Below are 19206 nucleotides of genomic sequence, written 5' to 3' on the forward strand. Positions count from 1 at the left end.
TCGTCTGGAAGGAGACGGGTGGAATTCAGGGGATGCTCTGAGGGAAAGGCTGGGCAGGTGGGATGCTAAGGCAGTTCTTTTATAGCGAAACCCCAGGAAGCGATCGCCCTAGGAGTGGCTTTTGTAAGTTTCAAGCTGACTGGCTGGTGGGGCCCACTCATGTTAAGGAGGAAAGTCACCGAGAAGCCTGAACATCTCACAGGGCGAGGCTGAGCGTTCAGTGTGGCCGTGTCCTTCTTCGACAGGCTCTGTCTTATCTGTGTGGGACTCATTTCCTGTGGTGCCCTTTTCTCCCTGGCCACCTGCCTCCTGTAAAAGACATTTTTTCTTTAGGGTGAACAAGTTATTGCTTTTACGTGCCGGCCTGACGTATCGGCTGCCTCCCTCCTGCACGGGAGGCGCGCAGTGGTGCAGAGAGCTTCTCCACAGGGAAGCCCGGTGTGTGCAGGTGGCCCCGGGCACACGGGACCCCCTGCCACAAAGCCCGTGGAGATGGAGAGGGGGGCGCAGGGGCATTTGCTGTCATCCCTACCTCTAACCCAGGGGTCAGCAAACGATGGCTCACTGCCGCCTGCTTTCATAACTGAAGTGTTATTGGAACACAGCCACCCAGTTATTTGCATTTTGTCTGTGGCTGCTTTTTAGATGCAATGCTGGCGGAGCTGAGACCTGCCATGTGTGGCCTTCAGACCCTAAAGCAGCGGTTCTCGACCTGTGGGTCGCGTGCGACCCCTTTGGCGGTCGAACGACCCTTTCACTGGGGTCACCTAAGACCATCCTGCATACCAGATATTTACATGACGATTCGTAACAGTAGCAACATTACAGTTATGAAGTAGCAACGAAAATAATTTTATGGTTGGGTCACAACATGAGGAACTGTATTTAAAGGGCCAGGAGGTTGAGAACCACTGCCCTAAAGTATTCACTGCCTTGCCCTTTACCTCAGCCTACCCTGTAAACAGAACAAGCCTAGTTGGAAGAGTCCCGTTTCTTAGAAGTCAGTTTCCTGGTGAATTGCCATTTTTCAGATGGGCAGCGCAGGTGACTTTTTAAAGAAACCCTCAGGAATTCTTTCTTGTCATTGAACCAACCAAACATTTTTCTTATGCTTGTGATTGTCATTTCAAGAGGCCTTTAGTGTTTCAGTCATTAAAATGCTTATTTGGGGTCATTCTTTTTACAACCTATTGATTAAAATTAAAAGTGTATTTTCAAATAGTTTTAGATTTACAGAAAAGTCACAAAAGTAGTATAAAAGTGCTCCCACAGCCCAGCCGATGTAGCTGAATTGGTTGGGCATTGCCCCAGGCACCAAGAAGTCCCAGGTTCGAGTCCCAGCCAGGGCACATGCCCGGTTGCAGGCTCGATTCCCAGTAGGAGGTGTGTAGGAGGCAGCCAGTCCATGTTTCTCTCTCATGGATGTTTCTATCCCTCTCTCCCTCTCCCTTCTTCTCTCTCAAAAAAATAAATGAAAACAGATTTGAAACACCAAATAAATAAAAGTGTTTCCATAAACCCTTCCCCAGCTTTCCCCGCTATTAACATCTTACATGGCACCACGGGACTTTTGTTTAAAGTAAGTGATTTATCTCGGTCCAACATTATTAACTTACAAACTTTATTTAGATTTCACTGGCTTTTTACTCGTGCCCTTCTTTTATTCCAGCATCCAATCTAGAATCCCACTACATTGCATTTAGCAACTTTAAAACATTTTTTTTTATTTTTTTTATTTAAAGTGGTGACGGAAGAAGACTTGACTTGGGGTGGTGAACACACAATTTTTAAAAAAATGGTGACATCCACTTAATATCAGTAATTTTCCCCTTGGGTGTAGATTATTTGTTTTTTTGTGGGTTTTTTTCCGGGAAATAAAATGATTTGTAAGTCACTCTCACTTTTCTCAGGCTGTCTTCTCACGTGTACTGTGGAATAGTAGTGTGTCAGGAACGCATGGACTCCTGTATGAGTTGTGTCTAGCTCAGTGCTGGACTGTGCAGTTGTGCCCAGCAGGAGCTTGGGTGATATTGATGATGGCAGCATCAGCTCAGGGCAGACACCGCCTCCTCTAGAAAGCCTTCCTGGATGCCCGATGGTAGCTAGATGCTTCCTCCTCTGTTCTCTGAGGGCCATGGGCACCTCTCTACACGGCACACATTACTTTGCATTATGAGGATCAGTTGTCAGTCTCCGCCCCCTTGCCTGGGTACTCATGGAGAGCAGATGTCACAGTCCCCTGGGTGTCCCCAAGGCCCGGCATGGGGCCTGACTGATAGTTCCCAGACCATGAATGATGAGCAAACAGGGTTTGTTTGGAAGCCTCCCGGGGCAGTGAAGGCCTCCTTGCCCAGTCCCGTGGGTGATGGTGACTCTCTTGTCATGACTGTTTGCTTCTCTTCACTGCTGTCCCCTCTGCCAGCTCAGTAGGAGCCAGCGGCGTGCTGGCTGTGGAATTCTCCCCCTCCGGCACTTATGGAATAACTGTGGCACTTATTGGAACAGAGATTTCCCATAATATACAGATCTACAATATTTCCTTCTGTCTTTATTAACATTTTCAAACACTTTTGCCCAGGACAGCTGTTCTAGACTTATGCTGTGTGTTTCTCAGGCTGAAATGAAAGATCATTCCACTAATGTGTTAGTTTCTGCTCAGAGACCTTGCAAATAAATGAGTTTTTAAAATCTTTCATTCCAGCGAAAACTTCTGATTGGATTCTGACATCATATAACCGCCATCAGATATCTTGCTATTTGGGGGATTTAATTACTTCCTATAAGCAGTCATTTCTTGACTTGCATTCTCCCTCTTCTGCATCCTTTGAATTTTAAATCACGCTCAGCGCTCAAGGCTGCTGCCCAGAGCCTGACCTGGCTGTGCATTGCCAGAAAATGTTTGTGAGGTGCAGAAGCCCCCTGGTGACTCTGCAGCTGTTGTCCAATTTTAAAAGTTAAGGCCCCTAACCGCTGCCCCCATTTCTGAAATGTCTTTGCTTTGTTGCTGCCAAAAAGTTTTTATTCTGCATAGAGTGTAGAGCCTGATATTGGAGACTGTTGGGCACAGTGTGAATGAGAAGCAGCACATAGCACTGATTTGTTACATTTTAGAAGAATAAACTCTGCAGAGTGTAAGCATATGCAGCTACTGTCCAAATTTCATGTGCTTGAGAGCGGTTCCTCCCCACTGCAGAGGCCATAGGGTCTTGGCCTGGAATACAGGCCTGTTTTTCCCAAGCAAGTGTGTTGATGCTTTTTATAGAAGAGCATTCTCTCCTCACTTTCACAAATGCCTATTCCGCTCCCTGCTGATCTTCCCAACCCCCCCCCCCCCCCCCCCCCCCCCCCCCGCACAAACACAAGAGACTTTGTTGCCTTGGGAATAGTCTGGTGGACTTTCTTTTTATTTTTTTTATTTTATTTTATTTTTTTTAAAAAATATATTTTATTGATTTTTTACAGAGAGGAAGGGAGAGAGATAGAGAGTTAGAAACATCGATCAGCTGCCTCCTGCACATCTCCTACTGGGGATGTGCCCGCAACCCAGGTACATGCCCTTGACCGGAATCGAACCTGGGACCTTTCAGTCCGCAGGCCGACGCTCTATCCACCGAGCCAAACCGGTTTCGGCTATTTTTTTAAAATATTTTTTTTTTTATTGATTTCAGAGAGGGAGGGAGGGGGAGGGGGAGAGAGAGAGAGAGAGAGAGAGGATGATGATGAGAGTGAATCATTGATCGGCTGCCTCCTGCACGCCCCCCACTGGGGATCAAGCCCGCAGCCTGGGCATGTGCTCTGACTGGGAATCGAACTGTGACCTCCTCGTTCATAGGTTGACGCTCATAGGTCGAGGCTCAACCACTGAGCCACGCTGGCCAGACCAGGTGGACTTTCAGTGTAAGTGCTTTCAAGGCTGAGTTTCTGAGTTAGTGATATGGATCTTCTATGTGTTTTTAGTGAGACCCTCTTGTCCATTTGTCCCTGTCTTTCAGAAGGAAACATTTCTCCTTAAAGCAAGGTGGTGACGTTGCTTCCCCGTGTGGAGTGGAGAGGCTTTCTTTTTTAAAAGATTCTTGCCATTTAGTGTGTGAAATCAGGAAGATAGCAAACAAACAGATATTACTGTTTCTCTGGAATCTATTTTTGTTTTGGTGAATGTGGTTTCTGAGCTTTTCAGGAGGAGTTGACTACTCTGTCTCCATTTTTGCAAAGCACAAGTTGCCTTTCAGGAAACATGTAGCATTTAGGCACGTTTTTTTTGTAATTGGTCAGCAGCTCATCATTAAATAAAATTGGTGGCTTGTGATCATGCCGGTCTTACTCATCAAAAATCCTTCGTTATAGTGGCAGCAGGAAGAAGGAAATAAGGAGATTTTAAACAACAGTTTTAAATTTGGGAGGTGGTAGGAGAGGACACTCAAAACATTTCATTATGGCCCAGCTGGTGTGCCTCAGGGGTTGAGCGTTGACCTATGAACCAGGAGGTCAAAGTTTGATTCCCGGTTTGGACACATGCCGGGGATGTGCAGGAGGCAGCCAATAATGATTGTTCTCATCATTGATGTTTCTACCTCACTCGCCCTTTCCCTTCCTTTCTGAAATCAATTTAAAAAATATTAAAAAAAAAACAAACACAATAAACCATTTCCTTATGTTCTACTAGGTAAGGAGATTTCTATGCTTATGTCATCCATCATTTTTGATCTTTAACCCAAAAACTTTCTTAGCCAGGATTCTCTGCTAAGCCACAGAATAGGAAAATGGCCTCAGTATTTTCTCAGTTTTCCCAAGGTGTTCATGTAAGGAACTGTGAGGTTCGAAATTGTACTCTGCTTGCCAGCTTCCCTAATTGCCGGTGGTGGTGTCGTGGATGCTGGCAGCGGACTCCACTGATCATAGCAGTGCCTATCAGGCGTGTCACTTCCTGTCCCAATTCCCCTCAGCTGGTGCCTTTGGGCCAGGCAACACCTCCATGGAGTGTGACAGGAGAGGAACCTGGAGTTTAGGAAACCCAGATCTTTTAGGAAGGGCAGTAAACCTGCCCTTTGCTCCAGGAAAGTCACAATCTCGATCTGCCCTGTTTGCTCTATAATCCCGAACAAAGGCAGCCAGTGCCTCTGTTTGTAACATATGCAGAAACACGAGAGACACACAGAGAATTGTCTCCCAACATATAGGTGGCTAGAAACATTCTAGATGTACAGGAGAGATGCTCATTCATTGTGAATGCCTTGGAGCTTAATTCGCTCCTAGCAGACAGGTTGAGAAGAACTGCTAGACCAGTGGTTCTCAACCTTCCTAATGCCGCGACCCTTTAATACAGTTCCTCATGTTGTGGTGACTCCCAATTTCATTGTTACAAATTGAACATAATTAAAGCATAGTAATTAATCACAAAAACAATATGTAATTATATATGTGTTTTCCGATGGTCTTAGGCGACCCCTGTGAAAGGGTCGTTGGACCCCCAAAGGGGTCGCGACCCGCAGGTTGAAAACCGCTGTGCTAAACCTTTGCTATGGGCCACCATTTCCAAAATAGCTTAGTATTCCTCTACAATGTTTTAAATCAAAGAAGAGAAAGGAAGAGTGTATCAGAACTTTTAGAAATTTTCCTCTACTGCTTTTTGAGAAAATATAAGTATTATATTTTAAAGAATTAAATTGTTAAAAAAATGTTGATACTTATTAACACACACACACACACACACACACCCCCTACCCAAATTCTGGAAGGTAGGAGATGGTTTACAAAAAGAAGCTCATGTTTATAATTGCTTGGCTTCAGAACAATATGGCCAGTTTGCTTAGGGAGAAGCCTATGAAATACACCCTCACCCGACCGCTGCTGTCTGAGGTAAGATTTCATGTTCAGGTCTTCAGTGTATTTATTTAACCACTTCTTGCTCCTCCCATTCCTTCCCAGTGAAAAAGTCTCTGAAAAGTTTCTTGTATCCAAGCAGCTACTCTGTTCTGTTTCCAAACTTTGTTTTGTTCGCGTGGGTCTCCTCCTCCATAGGACTTCGATTCTCCACGTGACTTCTTACGCCTCGTCTCCAGACCTGTGTTTTGCTGCCTGTTATGAACGTCCCAGCTTGCAATGTTTGTGCCCACTTGGGATTCTGGAATCCAGAGAGGCACTAGCTGAGGCTTCTGAGATATTGTGGAGAAGACGGAAACTCCACTACAGAAATTTAAGTCTAAGTGGGAAGTCTGACAGGCTGTCCTGGTGAGCTGGTCAGTGTTGGGTCATGTAACACATCTATATTTTAAACGACAAGAAAAAGATCACAGAGAACAAACAAACGAACAAAAAAGGTCGAGAACTGGACCCAGGAAAAGGCTGCTGATTCTGAGTTCTGCTTTGGGACAAGAAGGAGAAAGCCCAGCTACGGCCCTTACCTTCTGCATCCGCCATTCCAACAATTCTTTTGCTTTCTGAAAATGTTATTTTCCCTTTATTTAAAAAAAACAACAGAACAAACAGACTTTTTTTAAAAGAAAGATGTGATGATTACGTAGATAACTATAGAATTTATGATCTGTGTTTTTAAAGAGCCTTATAAATATAGTCACATTGTTTATCTTTATCCCATCACTGTCCTCCCTCTGAGCAGATGGATGACCATCATTTAATCGCTTGGCTATTTATGACCAGAAAGAGTTGACGGGGGTGTGGTAAGACATCTCATCTTCCACCACCACCACCGCCCTTGTTCAAGCACCTTGAATCATTGCTAGGAGACAAAATGGCGATTGTTTGGCTAATGGCAGTCTTAAATTCTCTGTCAGAGCTCCACTCACCCTTCCTCTCCCTTCCTGATTAGGAAGACATTTTCAGGTGAAGAATGGAGTGACTTTTGCTGCTGGTGACACAGATCACTTTGAGAGTTATGGGTGTCTTTGCTGTGTACGAGATAGGTTTTGTGACTTCCAAATGAACGGCTGGATAGGGGTGTTATAAATAAGTCATTCAAAGAACAATGTTTTTTAAAAGCACATCCCCTACCCCCTTTTCCTGATCAAAGGATAGGAAACCTGTGAGCTAAATATCAAGTCAATAGTGGAATATTTCAGGTACCTGATTTATAAAATCCAACTTTAGTTATAGAACACCTAGATTTATTGTTCGGATGTTGGTCAAAGACTTCGTGTGACTAGCAGTCTTCCGGGCCATTGAAGTATACAGAAAGAGCTAAAGACTTGCTCTTGCCCAGAAGGCAAGAGAAGTATCGGAAACTATCACAGAACAGCTCAGGTCAACCTGCCCTCCTGTTTATTGGTGTGATGGGCCTTAGGGAAGATCGGTGACTTAGGCCAAAGGAGAAGTATTGGGGTGACGAGCTGAGCTGAGCTGAGCTAGAGACAGCTTTGACCAGGCAGAGGGACTGGGGAGGCTGAGAGTTGAGGAGAAACGGGAGGCAGAGTGTGTGTCAAACTCAGGGAAGCAGGGCTGCAGGCAAACAGGCAGTCTACGAGGGCAGGAGAGCCCCTGGAGGGCAGGTGGGGGCACACTGGTTCTGGGGGAGGCAGGTTGGGTAGACTGGATCTTCGGTGGCTGAATGTGTCCGATTGAGCTGGCAGGGTTGGAGGAATGGGCTGGAGATGAGCCAAGAGACCACAGTGGTAACAGACACAAGGTGGTGAGAATGGGATGGTCTCCTGATAATGAGGAGAAGGTGGGCAGAGGAACAGCCTGGGAAGAATTTGAAGTAAAACTGGACAGAGTGTGGTATTAGTTTTTCTAGAGAAGGAAGACTCAAAGCAATGCTCAGGAGTGTGGAAGGACAGGAAGCAGCTGCTCGTGGAAACGTGTTAGCTGAAGAGGGTGAGTTTGAGGTGAGGAGCACCTGGGCCTGAGCAGCTATGGAAGACGTGTGTGCTGAAAGTGAGACGGAATGGAAGGAGGGGCTTGTAAAGTGAGCTTCAGGGACCATCACCACACGCCTCCCACGTGGATGCCTGGAGAAGAATGTAATTCAGGTCAACACACCTGTATGGACTCTCCCTTTGTGTTTAGAGGCCCCTCCAGGAGCCTGTTCACTGACCTTTTCCATTAATTTTTTTTTTTTGAAATTTGCAAATGTTAGGGAATGTTCAGGTCACCAAAGGTTTTTGCTATTCGTTGCTTTCTCCTTTAAAGCTAGTCTAGTCCTCTCCAGAGGGCTCTTGGTTCCCACTGCGTTTTCTTCTGAGTTGCTACATGTTTATGACCAGATAAAAAAGCTTTAAACATCCAAAGGCCACATGCTGAATTTTTGGAGCTCTAGGCTGCCATGTCTGCTGCACATTCATTTGACTTTCCTCATAAACAGAAAACCTCAAAAGTCCCAGCAACTATTCTGGGCACTTGGATTCCGGTGCCCTAATTAGTGAGCTGATACCTGGCCAGGTTGGACGAGACTCGACCTTCTCCACTAACCTGGAGAAGTACAAGGTGCCGCTAGTTTGGGGTGTGGCTTTTGGGGTTCGAACAGCATGTGGAGAGGACTCTCTTTCTGTTCATCTGGAGAGACAAGGGAGCCATCATCCTAGCTATTGAGGATTGAGGTGTCATGTGTTTGGGGTTCTGTGGCCTTTATACTATTAAATCCGGTTCTTCAAACTTCCATCCTTAGCTCAAGCCAGACCCGACCACCGATGGTCCAGTGGCTTAACCCGCAGTCTCCGACCACACTGAGCTGCAACCGAGCTGTTACCCCTCCTTCACCCAAGTTGTCACCTTTCCTTTCCTGTCCTCCTGCCACCCCAGCGGACAAGCCACCTGAAAGGTACATGGTTGGGAAGGGATGTAGAGGACGGTGACAGCACATGGACGGGGCTCCTTAACCCGAGCAGGTGCTCGTGTCCTCGGCTGGAAAAGGCTGGCTTGGGCTCCTCCGGCCTCCTGGGCAACACTTACAACCTTGTCTCAGGGCCGAACCCCTGTTCCTGAGCAAGGACATTCTCGGGAGAAATTTACCTCATCTGAGACCTGCTCAAACCTACTCTTTTTGGTGCCGATGTTGCAGTTTTGAAACTATTCATTCATTTTAGAACAACTTTTTATACATGACTATAAAGCACATGCTTTGTTTTAAAGGAGGGTTCACGGGACACTGGGAACAGTGGTGAACAGGCCCCTTCCAGAGGGCATGGAAGCTGACCGTCGGTCCAGACAGATCAGTGTCCGCAGGGCATTGTGGAAGCCACGGAGCACATGTGTGCCTCTGCCTGTCGCTGCTGTGTCTTCTGGCTCAAGACACTGGAGCTTTTCCCAATAGATGGACCACAGTGCTTAGGAAATACACATGCCCGGTGGTGCTGATGGCACGGAAGGATCGGAAAGGGCGTCCCGCCAGGCGGAGAGGAGAACTAGGGAAGCGTTTCAGTGAAAGCTGCTCAGAGAGGCTCCCTAAAGAAACGTTTGAATTTGAAGCCCATCATTTACTTGAAAATCAAGTGCTGTGCTTGTGCCTGATGTTCACTTCCCTACTTTCTTTGGTGGAAGTTGTCCCACCAGTGACATAGAAATGAGACCTGGGAAATGGGAGGTGGCGGGAGGTGAGGTTTCTCTCCCCTAGTTTCTCCACGTGTTAATTTGTGTCTGTCCCTGTCCCTTCTCAGCGTCACCAGTCGGAAGGCTCGAGCGGTGTATCCGTGTGAAGCAGAACACAGCTCCGAGTTATCGTTCGAAATAGGAGCAATTTTTGAGGATGGTGAGTGCTCTGAGAGCTTTGTGATCGGATATATTCTGTCTACAACCCAGAATGTCTACCGCCTAGACCAGGTGGTCCCTGGTTGGAGCATTGTCAGGAGCACAAGACTCTCCCATTATGTTCTGGACAGGAGAGAGCTGGTCCTCCCCACTCCCACCCCACCCCCCACCCCCCGGAACGGGACGCCAGCAGCTGTTTGGATGGCTAGCACCCACCCCTGCCTTCATCTTGGTTATTCTCCAACCCTTTTAACTCTTTGGGTCTTCATTGAGGACATCTTTCTCCTAATCTCCTGATGCAGAGAAGCTAGTGCCAGTGGAATTAAAATATATTTCTTTTTTTATTTTGTTAATTCTCACCTGAGGAATATATATATATATATATATATATATATATATATATATATATATAGAGAGAGAGAGAGAGAGAGAGAGAGAGAGAGAGAGAGAGAGAGAGAGAGAGGTGAGAGAGATATATTGATTGGTTGCCTCCTGCACACACCCCATTAGGGACCAGGATCAAACCTTGTTATGTGCCCTTGACCAGGAATGGAACCAGAGACCCTTTGGTTTTGTGCACTGATGCTCTAACCACTTACAAACGCTGGCCAGGGTAAGAATATTTCCGATTTTGCATCCATTGTTTTTTCTCTGAGTTCCCAACCAAGCCTCCCAAATCAGGTTTGCCAAATCTGAGTTACTGAAAGGGAACTATTATAGAAAAATTTTGGTTTATAATTCCCTTACTCTTCCTCTGCTCTACATGATTTTTGCTGATTTGAATAATGTGTGAATATAGATATGGGTATTGACTTTTCACATTGAAATAAGGGTGCACCTTTTTATGTGTGTTTATTATTCATACACAATCATTTAGGAACTATGCCCAGCTTAATATTTCACAAATTACCCTGATGGTTGAATATATGTCTCCCCCTCTCCCCCCTTTATTTCTTCTCTAGTCTAGCTCATGATGAAATTCATTGGTTGCTGTGGTAACAGTGATGTCGTGTGTGGGTGGAGCTGCCCAAAAGAGTTCTGGGGAAACAGAACCTTAGTTCTGGAATGGTTGATTAGCCAGAATATTTGGAATACGTGGAATGTATCAGCACAGTGCATAGTGGTATATTGTCAGCAATGCGGCATTTGTTGGTGATTGTGTTTTTAGGAAGCACGTTGCCTCTTTTAGAAGAGATTTCTATATATGTGTACTCTTGAGGGCCCGGGACTCCTGATAGTGACAGAAAACAAACCACCACAACAAAACTCCACATCTGACAGAATTATATTTTGTGGAGGAATTTTAATCTTGGAGCGTAAGCAAGATCATCCCTCTGCCACCATCGCGTACATCCACGCAGAGAGTGTGGTGACATAGCCGCCCTGCTCCGGGCCTGCCACTTGTTGGCACCTCATATGGCAGAAGAGGAAGCTGGGATGTAGCATTGAAACCTACCCATTTGAGGAAGGATGGCAAATTTTTGCATTGTGTGATTAGATTTGTTTGGGAGCCTCTGGAATCCCTTCCCAGGACTGTTGAGATATTTACCTGGGTAGGGGTGTATCTATTAGGAGGCCTTGTGCTGCAGTAACAGAAACTGACACAGGAGGTAAATTATTCATGAAGATGGATTAGCTCACACTGCAGGAAGCCTGGGCATCGGGAGCTCTAGGGTTGGTTCACGCACATTCTCCACCGCCACAGTGTCCCCTCTGCTGACGCATCCTCAGCTCGGGGCGGGGCGTCTGGCTGGCTTTCCCCACGCAGCCAGGATGTGCAGCCAGGATGGCCGCACAGGTGCAGGCACCGTGGCCACACACAACCCTAGCAGAAGGGTGCCTCTTCCTTGCTTGTGTTCCCTTTCTTTTCTTAGAATGAGAAAAGTTTTCCAGAACTTCTTTCCTAGTTTACTTGCCCTCCTGTCTTGATAGCCAGAATGGAATCATATACTCACCTTGAACCAGTTACTGGCAAAATCCAGAACCACACTGGGACAGGGACATCTCCTCTGGGCCCACAGACACCGGGATGAGGGTCAGTTCTGTGAGCAAGGATGGTAGATGTCTGGCACTGGGGACTGAAGTTCTCCACCTCTGAAGTCTTCAATGACTTGCCGGAATCCTAAAAAAGTGGGTGTGCGTGACTGTTTATGTGGTGTGTGTGTTTCTCGCCACAAACACACATGCACACACACACACGCACAGATACCAGTATCTCAGTGCGTTTGGGGGAGGACAGGTTGATGGCAGGTAGTTACGGATGGTAAACTGTGAAGTTAGTCTGAGATCAGATCCTGGCTTTTCCATTCTCTGTGTGACTCTGGATTTGGTCCGTAAGTTCTCTGTGCATGCTATTTTCATCTTGATCTTCAAGGACGTCCACAGATTGATGTTTGTCAAGACAGCGTTTTGGGTCATGGAAGGTGGGACTTTGAATGTAGCACATGTTCCTCTGTGGTTGGAGGATGTTGCTGACCTGGGAGCACTGTGGCCATCTTCACTATTGGTTGAGCCTTCAAGATACACAGCAGCCCTAGCTGTTTCTGGCTCAGTGCATAGAGCATCGGCCTGCGGACTGAAGGGTTCTGAGTTCGATTCCGGTCAAGGGCACATGCCTGGGTTTCAGGCTTGATCCCCAGTAGTGGGCTTGCAGGAGACAACAGATCAATGATTCTCTCTCATCATTGATGTTTCGTTCTCTCCCTCTCCCTCTTAGAAATCATTAAAACTATATATATATATATATATATATATATATATATATATATATATATATATATAAAGATACACAGCAGTACAATGAATTCACAGGGAGCAAGTACTTGGGGTATTTTGATAAAAAGTGATTTCTCTTCCCTTTCAGTACAAACCTCGAGGGAACCTGGCTGGCTAGAAGGGACTCTGAATGGCAAGAGGGGGCTGATTCCACAGAATTACGTCAAGCTGCTCTAGCGCCCGTCCTGTGAGGGCCCCACGGACCCCGGCACCCAAGGCCCTGCCTGGGGCAGCGAAGCCACAGCCACCGGACACACGGGAATTCCAGATCACGACGGGCACTCCGGGGGTGTGGAGGGGGACACACTGCTAGAGGTGGGGAGAGGGACACACCGCAGAGAACTGTGTAGGTCTGTGGAGCAGGAGAACAGTGTCGGGATGGACTTTTCACTTGTCAAGCCTCAGACATGTGATTGTTAATTATCCAGAGAGCAGGAGGGAGGGTGGCGGCCACCTGCCAGCCCCACCTCCCCCACTGGCCACCACCCCGCCAGACACCTCCCCACCCTGCTGCTGAGGTTTTATAGGGAACTGTCCTCATGGTGGTGTTTGCAAGAGGCCTCCTGGCTCCGGTGGGCGTGTGGAGGCGCTGCTGCCGGGGGTCAGGGCAGTGACTTGTTCTAAACCCAGCGGGCAGGTGCTCCTCCCTGGACGGGCCCCTTGGACCCGACACTCATGCTACGCTGAGAGCACCCGCGTATTTATAACAGGCTTCTCCTTGGTGGTGCTCACCCGTGTGCTGTTTCCCCGACACCACCCTTTTGCTCCAAGGCCTCTGTAAATGAAATAAAATGTAATTTCCTATTTGGTGTGTGTCATAATGTGGGGAGGATGCTGGAGTGTGTTCCCCCTGTGATGTTTTATGATTTGCCAGCCAGTGACGGAAATGCACTTCCTGCTGACCTGGCACTCGCTAGCTCGCAGGAAGGCGACATGGAGGAGGAGCCTTGCTTATATGCCGGGCGGCGTTCCTGGGGGCAGCGCCTCTCTGATGTGTGAGGTCCGGGAGGGCTTTCTCCAGCCTCCAGAACAGCCTTTCCCCAGGGCCTGCGCGACCCTTGACCTGGGCTGTACAGCTCTGCTTTCTGTTTTCTAGGCACTAAGTCTCTGGATTAGGCTGGGTTTTGCAGCAGCAGGTCGGGCATTCAGACCTTTCCTGGAGGAGCCTCGTGGCGACCCTGCACGTGATGGCCCCCTACCTGTGGGCAAGCCCTGCTGTGACGCTCCCTCCTTGTTCTTAGCCTCCCACTCCCAAGCACAGGCTGACCCAGCCCCTCAGGGCAAAGGCTACCCCTTTGTCCCGGGTCTCAGGGGCCTGAGCCTGCTCCGGCCTCCGTGTGTTTCTGTCCCCACAGGAGGTGATGGCAGACCTCTCTCCAGAGACTGTCACAGGAAGAACGCGTGGTCGCCTCTGCCTAGATGACGATTCAAGAGCTTGCTGGTCCTCAGGTTTGAAGTGCCTCCCCTGGACCAGGTGGGTGTCGAGTTTGGGGTCAGGTGTGTGTGGCAGTGGGCCTGTTGAAAAATTACACTGTTACACCTAAAAATAAGCAGTGTTGGTGTAGCGTAACTTAAAACACGGAACTGTGGGCTCAGTGGAGACGACTGGGGCTGCCAAGGCGCCCAGGCCACAGGACAGCAGCCAGCCGGGGTGTGGGCCAGCTTGGCCAGGGGGTGCGGGTGCCACACCCCTCGTGTTCTGCTTACTGAGTTGTCATTTCCTGCGCTTATGGTATAGAAGGGGCACTTGGCTGATGAAAAGAGATTATGGTGTGCCCCACTTAAAACAGCGGTCGCCAACCTGTGGTCTGGTGGTCTGAAAGGTTGGCGACTGCTGCTTTAAGAAGCCTCTCTGTGGAAGAATGGAAGCCGATGGGCCGGTGTGTGGGCTCAGGTGGGCACTGTGAGTGATTTCCAGGCAGTATTCCTAATTGGTGGGTCCCCATGGGGCACTGAAAAATAAGACCCACCATACCTGGACTTGATTTGTGTGTTTGCTTGAGAGATTTCCATCATCCACACTGAGGTGTACCCAGCATGCTGTTACCCCAAAATTGCTGTTATCCCCCTAAAGGGTATATCCCACCACTTACCTGGTCGAGGAAATTGCCACTAAGTCTGGCTACTTGTGTGGTTTGGGGCAAATTAAATCAACTCTGTAGTTCTGTTCCTGCCTCCTAAAAAATGATAGCTGGGGTGGAAATGACCGAATACAGCATGCCAGGGACATAGTCTGTGCTCAGCTAACGGAACTGCTGGCACTCTGTCACCTGCCTCTTTGTCAGGACCAATCGTGCTCTGTAGGGGGGCAGTGTGGGAGCAGCAAGGCCCTGGCAGGGGCCAGCTGCAAGGGTCCCACAGCCTCACACCCTGCAGACCCTTCTTGGGGTACCTGGTGAAGAGCAGGGTAGCGCCAGGGGTGTTTTTCTCTGCGAACAGGCACTGTGCCAGGCTTGCCGGGGAATTCAGGTGGGCAGCCTCCCCTAGGCCAGGCCCAGAGTAGATTTGCTAACAGCATCACGAGGTGTTCTCTTACATTTGGCAGATCACCTTCATTTCTCCAGAAGAAAAATGGGGTGCATTGTTCTCTGTGTTTGCTGCCTGGGTGTGGCTAATCCCAAGCATCTGCAGAAGGTTGTCTGGGCAATGGCCCTGCCTCACTCAGGGCGCAGGCCCCGCCCCCCACCCCTGGTTCAGCACCAGCTGCAGCGGCTGAGGGGTCTGCAGCTGTGCTCATTCAGAGGGCACCCGGATACGGCCCCTGTTTGCAGTGGGGCAGTGGGCCCGCATCTGATGGTGTCACCCAAGGGTCTGCCTGGTGGTCTCTGCGCCTGTGAAGGAGATGCCATGTGAGAACAGGCCTGTGCGGGCTGCACCCCCTTCCTTGTCGTGGCGGAAACGTCTGCAGTTGAGGGTGGAGGTGGGGAAAGCAGCGGATCGTCTGCGCCAGTGACCGATGTCTAACTCATTTTTTCCTCACAGTGACTGTGGAGCCGGGAAGGATCCTGTCTTACTGATGAGAAAAGGGAGGCACTCCAGGGCGAAGAGCTGCGTCCGCTTCACTGGGCTGCTCACCTGTTCCTTCTGCTGCACCATTTTGCTCCAGGAGCCCAGTAGGGGATAATGGTGGTTACTGGTTGAATTGTAACTCCACCCCACCCAAAATTCGTATGTGGAAGGCCTGACCCCAGTACCTCAGAATGTGACCTTATTCGGAGATAGGGTTATTGCAGGTGTAGTTAGTTAAGGTGAGGTCCATGGGGTTGGGCGCTAATCCAATTTGACCGGTGTCCTTCAATGTCTCAGTATCACTTAGCTGCTGAGAGACACGTGCCGAGGGAAGACCGTGTGAGGAGGCACAGGGAGAAGATGGCATCTGCAAGCCACAGAGAGAGGCCCGGGGCAGGCCCTTCCCCACGACCCTTCCGGCTGGCGCCCGGAGCTCGGACTTCCCGCCTCCAGAACTGTGACCCGTGAGACAACACTTTTCCGTTGTTTCAGTCAACTCAGCTCGTGGTGCTTGTCCCAGCAGCCCGGGGGAGCTCACACAGTGGCTCAAAGCATGATTTGAGTTAAAAACAGCTGGTTTTGAAGTCCTTTTCCCCCAATGCCTTGCTGACCTTGGGCATGTTAACTCGGGCTCTTTAGGCTTCGGTTCCCTCTGTGAAATGGAGAGAGTAGCACCCGCCTCATTGAGATGCTATGGCAAATGGTGACGCGTGCAAGTGCCTGGAGGGTGCATGGCGGGACGTACGGTTAGTACGTGGAGAAGATGGGAGGAGGCGGGTGCAGTGCTGGTGCGGGTTAGTCGGTCCCCTTTCTTCTCCCCTCCCCGCTTCTCTCCAGTGTCCCTTCTCCAATGGCCATTCCCTGCTCTTTTCCTCTGCCCAGCAGAGTTTTGGCCTTTCCTGGGCTCCCCATTCACCTTAGTGCTGGGCGCCTTCTCATCTTCTTCCTGGTTCTCCCCTCAAGTCCAAAGGCAACCATGGTCAGCCCTTCCTCAGCCAGATGTTTCCCATGACTTTCTAAACCTTTCTCAGCCACATGACTTTCTCTCCCTCACCTCCCCACCCCCGTAGGAGGATGCTATTCCAGGAGAGCCTCCTCAAGTGGCTGTCCTGTTCCTGTGTTTGTCTTCTCAGAGGCTTGTCACTCTTTTCCCCTTGACCGGCCTGGGCGGTCATTTGTTGCTACCCCACGAGGTAAGCTGGCCCATTGTCCCAGTGCTTTCGTGCTTGGCTAAAAATATCTCAGTCTCCTGGTTGGAAGAAGACCTTGGAGAATTCTTTCCTATCAGAAGATCAACTCGACTGGAGGGCAGACTTCTGCTTTTGCCCCAAACAGGACACCTGCACTTTGGACTCGGGCAGTAGAGGCATGGGGGCAGCTCAACGCCATGAGTCAATGTATGGATTTCTCCTTCCTCAGAGGGTTTAGCCTCGGAAGAAACACTGTAGGCGAAGCAAGCAGAGTGGGAGGAACGTGGCCTGATCTAGTCACGCGTTTTCACAGTCATGAGGGAGCCATGATCTCTCTGGACAGGCGGGCCCAGGGCATAGAGATCCAAAGAAATGGGTTTGTTAAACCATGAAAACTTGGGAACCACTGTTTTGGCAACATAAATCCTATGAAGAAAATATCTGAGTAATTGCTAGTGGCAGATGGATTTAATGACCCCAATTTCACTCCTCCCTTGCCCAGGCCCTTTTTGTGGGGCCCTCCCATGCAGACTCTAAGCTTGGCCTGGTCACTTGCTTTGGCCAGTGAGACTGGAGCAAACTTGATGCCATCCAAGGCTTGAAAATTGTTAGACCTTCCCTTGTCTTTCTTAGAGCCTTTCTTCCACCATGAAAATACACACAGGCTAGCCCACTGGAGGATGAGGCCGTCACATGGAGCAAACCCGTCCTAGACCCACAGGAGAGGCTGGCTGCCCAAGGTCCATAAATGAGCCTGACTCAGCCCCGCCTGGCCCACATCAGCAGAACCCTCCTGGCTGACTCAAAGTCATGAGAAATCATCCATGGTGACTGATGTAAACCACTAATTATTCGTGTGTGTGTGTGTGTGTGTGTGTGTGTGTGTGTGTGTGTGTTGAGGGGGGGGGTGGGGGGTTTGCAGCTATCTACCTGCTACTCTGCCCCATGGTTTACTTTGCATCCGGTACAATCTTGATCCATGCTGATCATTCAGATCATATCTTAATCTCCTCTTATCCAGTTTGGGAAGCCACTGTTTTATTTCCAAGAAAAATGCAGCATTGGCAATTGGATGACTTGAAATTAAATTGTCAGAGATACTTATAATGAAGTCCTTTTGGTCTGTGTACACTTGTGGTTTATCAAGAAGTATGTTAGACCTGACTTTAACATAAAAGGACACTGTTGTCTACTTGCCTGAGGGGTATTCAACATAGGAGAGCAAACCAGCCCCTAACTACATATGCATCGTGATGCAGATTCCCGCTGCTCTGGCCCACAGTGGTGGCTGTCACAGGGGCAGTCTTAGTTCTTAGCTGATTCCTAGATGTGCAGCTGGATTCTCTGGGCCTGAGAGCACTCTTAGAAATTCTTAGAAATATGGTCATACTTCACCTAAGACTGAGCCTGCTTTATTCAGAAAGGGCACCCACTCTTTTCAAGGGTGCCAACTGGTGTGGCCTCTTGCTAGCCTTGGTGGGCTTACAGCCTAAGATGGCTTTTGTTTAAAGTTATGAGTTCTCTGTGAAAAGCCCTACTCCTTAATATGTCAAGTTCCATAAATTTTAATATATAAAATTATCTTCAATTATATTTTACAAGTTTGTATATACTTTAGTCTTTTAAATGAATTTTTTCTACTGTTGTGTTTAATGATTGTGAGGTGTTACAGAAAAATATCTACTGTGTTTAAGTGAAGTTGAATTTATTTAACTCTCAAATAGTCTAATCTTTTTCCCAAAGCAAATGATTTGAACGATGACCAGTTACATGACCTCTCGGTCAATGGCAGACCACATAAATGACCATGGTTTCTACAATTATAATGGAGCTGAAAAATTCCTACCACCAGTGACATCGTAGCCATGGTAACATTATTGTGTAATGCATTATTCACTTGCTTGTGGTGATGCTGGTGTACACAAACTTGTCAGCAGTGTAACAGAGCAGCACTGGTGGTTATGTACAGTACATACTACTTGACAATAAATGTCTTTCTTACCAGTTGATGCATTTACTATACTTTAATTTTTATCATTATTGTAGAGTGTACTCTTTCTACGTATAAATTGTTTGCTGTGAAACAGCATGCTGTTACTATCTCGGGTTTACTGTTCTCTCTTGATTGCACCATTTTCTCTTATGCTTGATTTAACCTCAGGCTTTATAAAGCTAGTGTAACTTCAGTGCACAGCGTTTATAAAATCTACAGCATATACAGTAACGTCACAGACCTTCCCATTCCCTCACCACCCACGCACTGACTCGCCCAGAGCATCATCCAGTCCTGCAAGCTCCATTCATGGTAAGTGGCCTGTATGAATATAATATTTTCTTCAACTTTTCGACGGTATTTTTACCGCACCCTTTCTATGTTTAGATACACAAATACTTCACACTGAGCTGCAGCTATCCATAGATTCAGTACAGTAACATGCTGTACAGGTTTTAGCCCAGGAGCGATAGGCTGGGTGTGTAGTAGGCTACAGCGTCTAGGTCTGTGTGAGTGCTACTATGTCCCCACAATAATGACACT

The 19206-nt window shown here is 48.2% G+C and overlaps 1 protein-coding gene across 5 annotated transcripts in view; it reads left to right on the top strand.

Moving 5' to 3' along the window:
* The window catches only part of ARHGAP10 (Rho GTPase activating protein 10), a 256451-nt gene extending 243176 nt beyond the window's left edge, over positions 1-13275 (top strand). For 4 of the 5 annotated variants that reach the window (XM_036312231.1, XM_036312230.1, XM_036312234.1 and 1 more), the window contains 3 exons: positions 8618-8770; positions 9606-9697; positions 12560-13275. In XM_036312231.1, coding sequence (XP_036168124.1) covers positions 8618-8770; positions 9606-9697; positions 12560-12648 — 334 coding nt within the window. In that variant the 3' untranslated portion in view covers positions 12649-13275. Of the gene's footprint in view, positions 1-8617; positions 8771-9605; positions 9698-12559 lie in introns of those variants that run through there. The other variant, XR_004968109.1, reaches the window with a different exon arrangement.
* Positions 13276-19206: the final 5931 nt, after the last annotated feature.

This window comes from Myotis myotis, unplaced genomic scaffold (genome assembly GCF_014108235.1).
Source record: "Myotis myotis isolate mMyoMyo1 unplaced genomic scaffold, mMyoMyo1.p scaffold_m19_p_6, whole genome shotgun sequence".
NCBI classification, from domain to species: Eukaryota; Metazoa; Chordata; class Mammalia; order Chiroptera; family Vespertilionidae; genus Myotis; species Myotis myotis.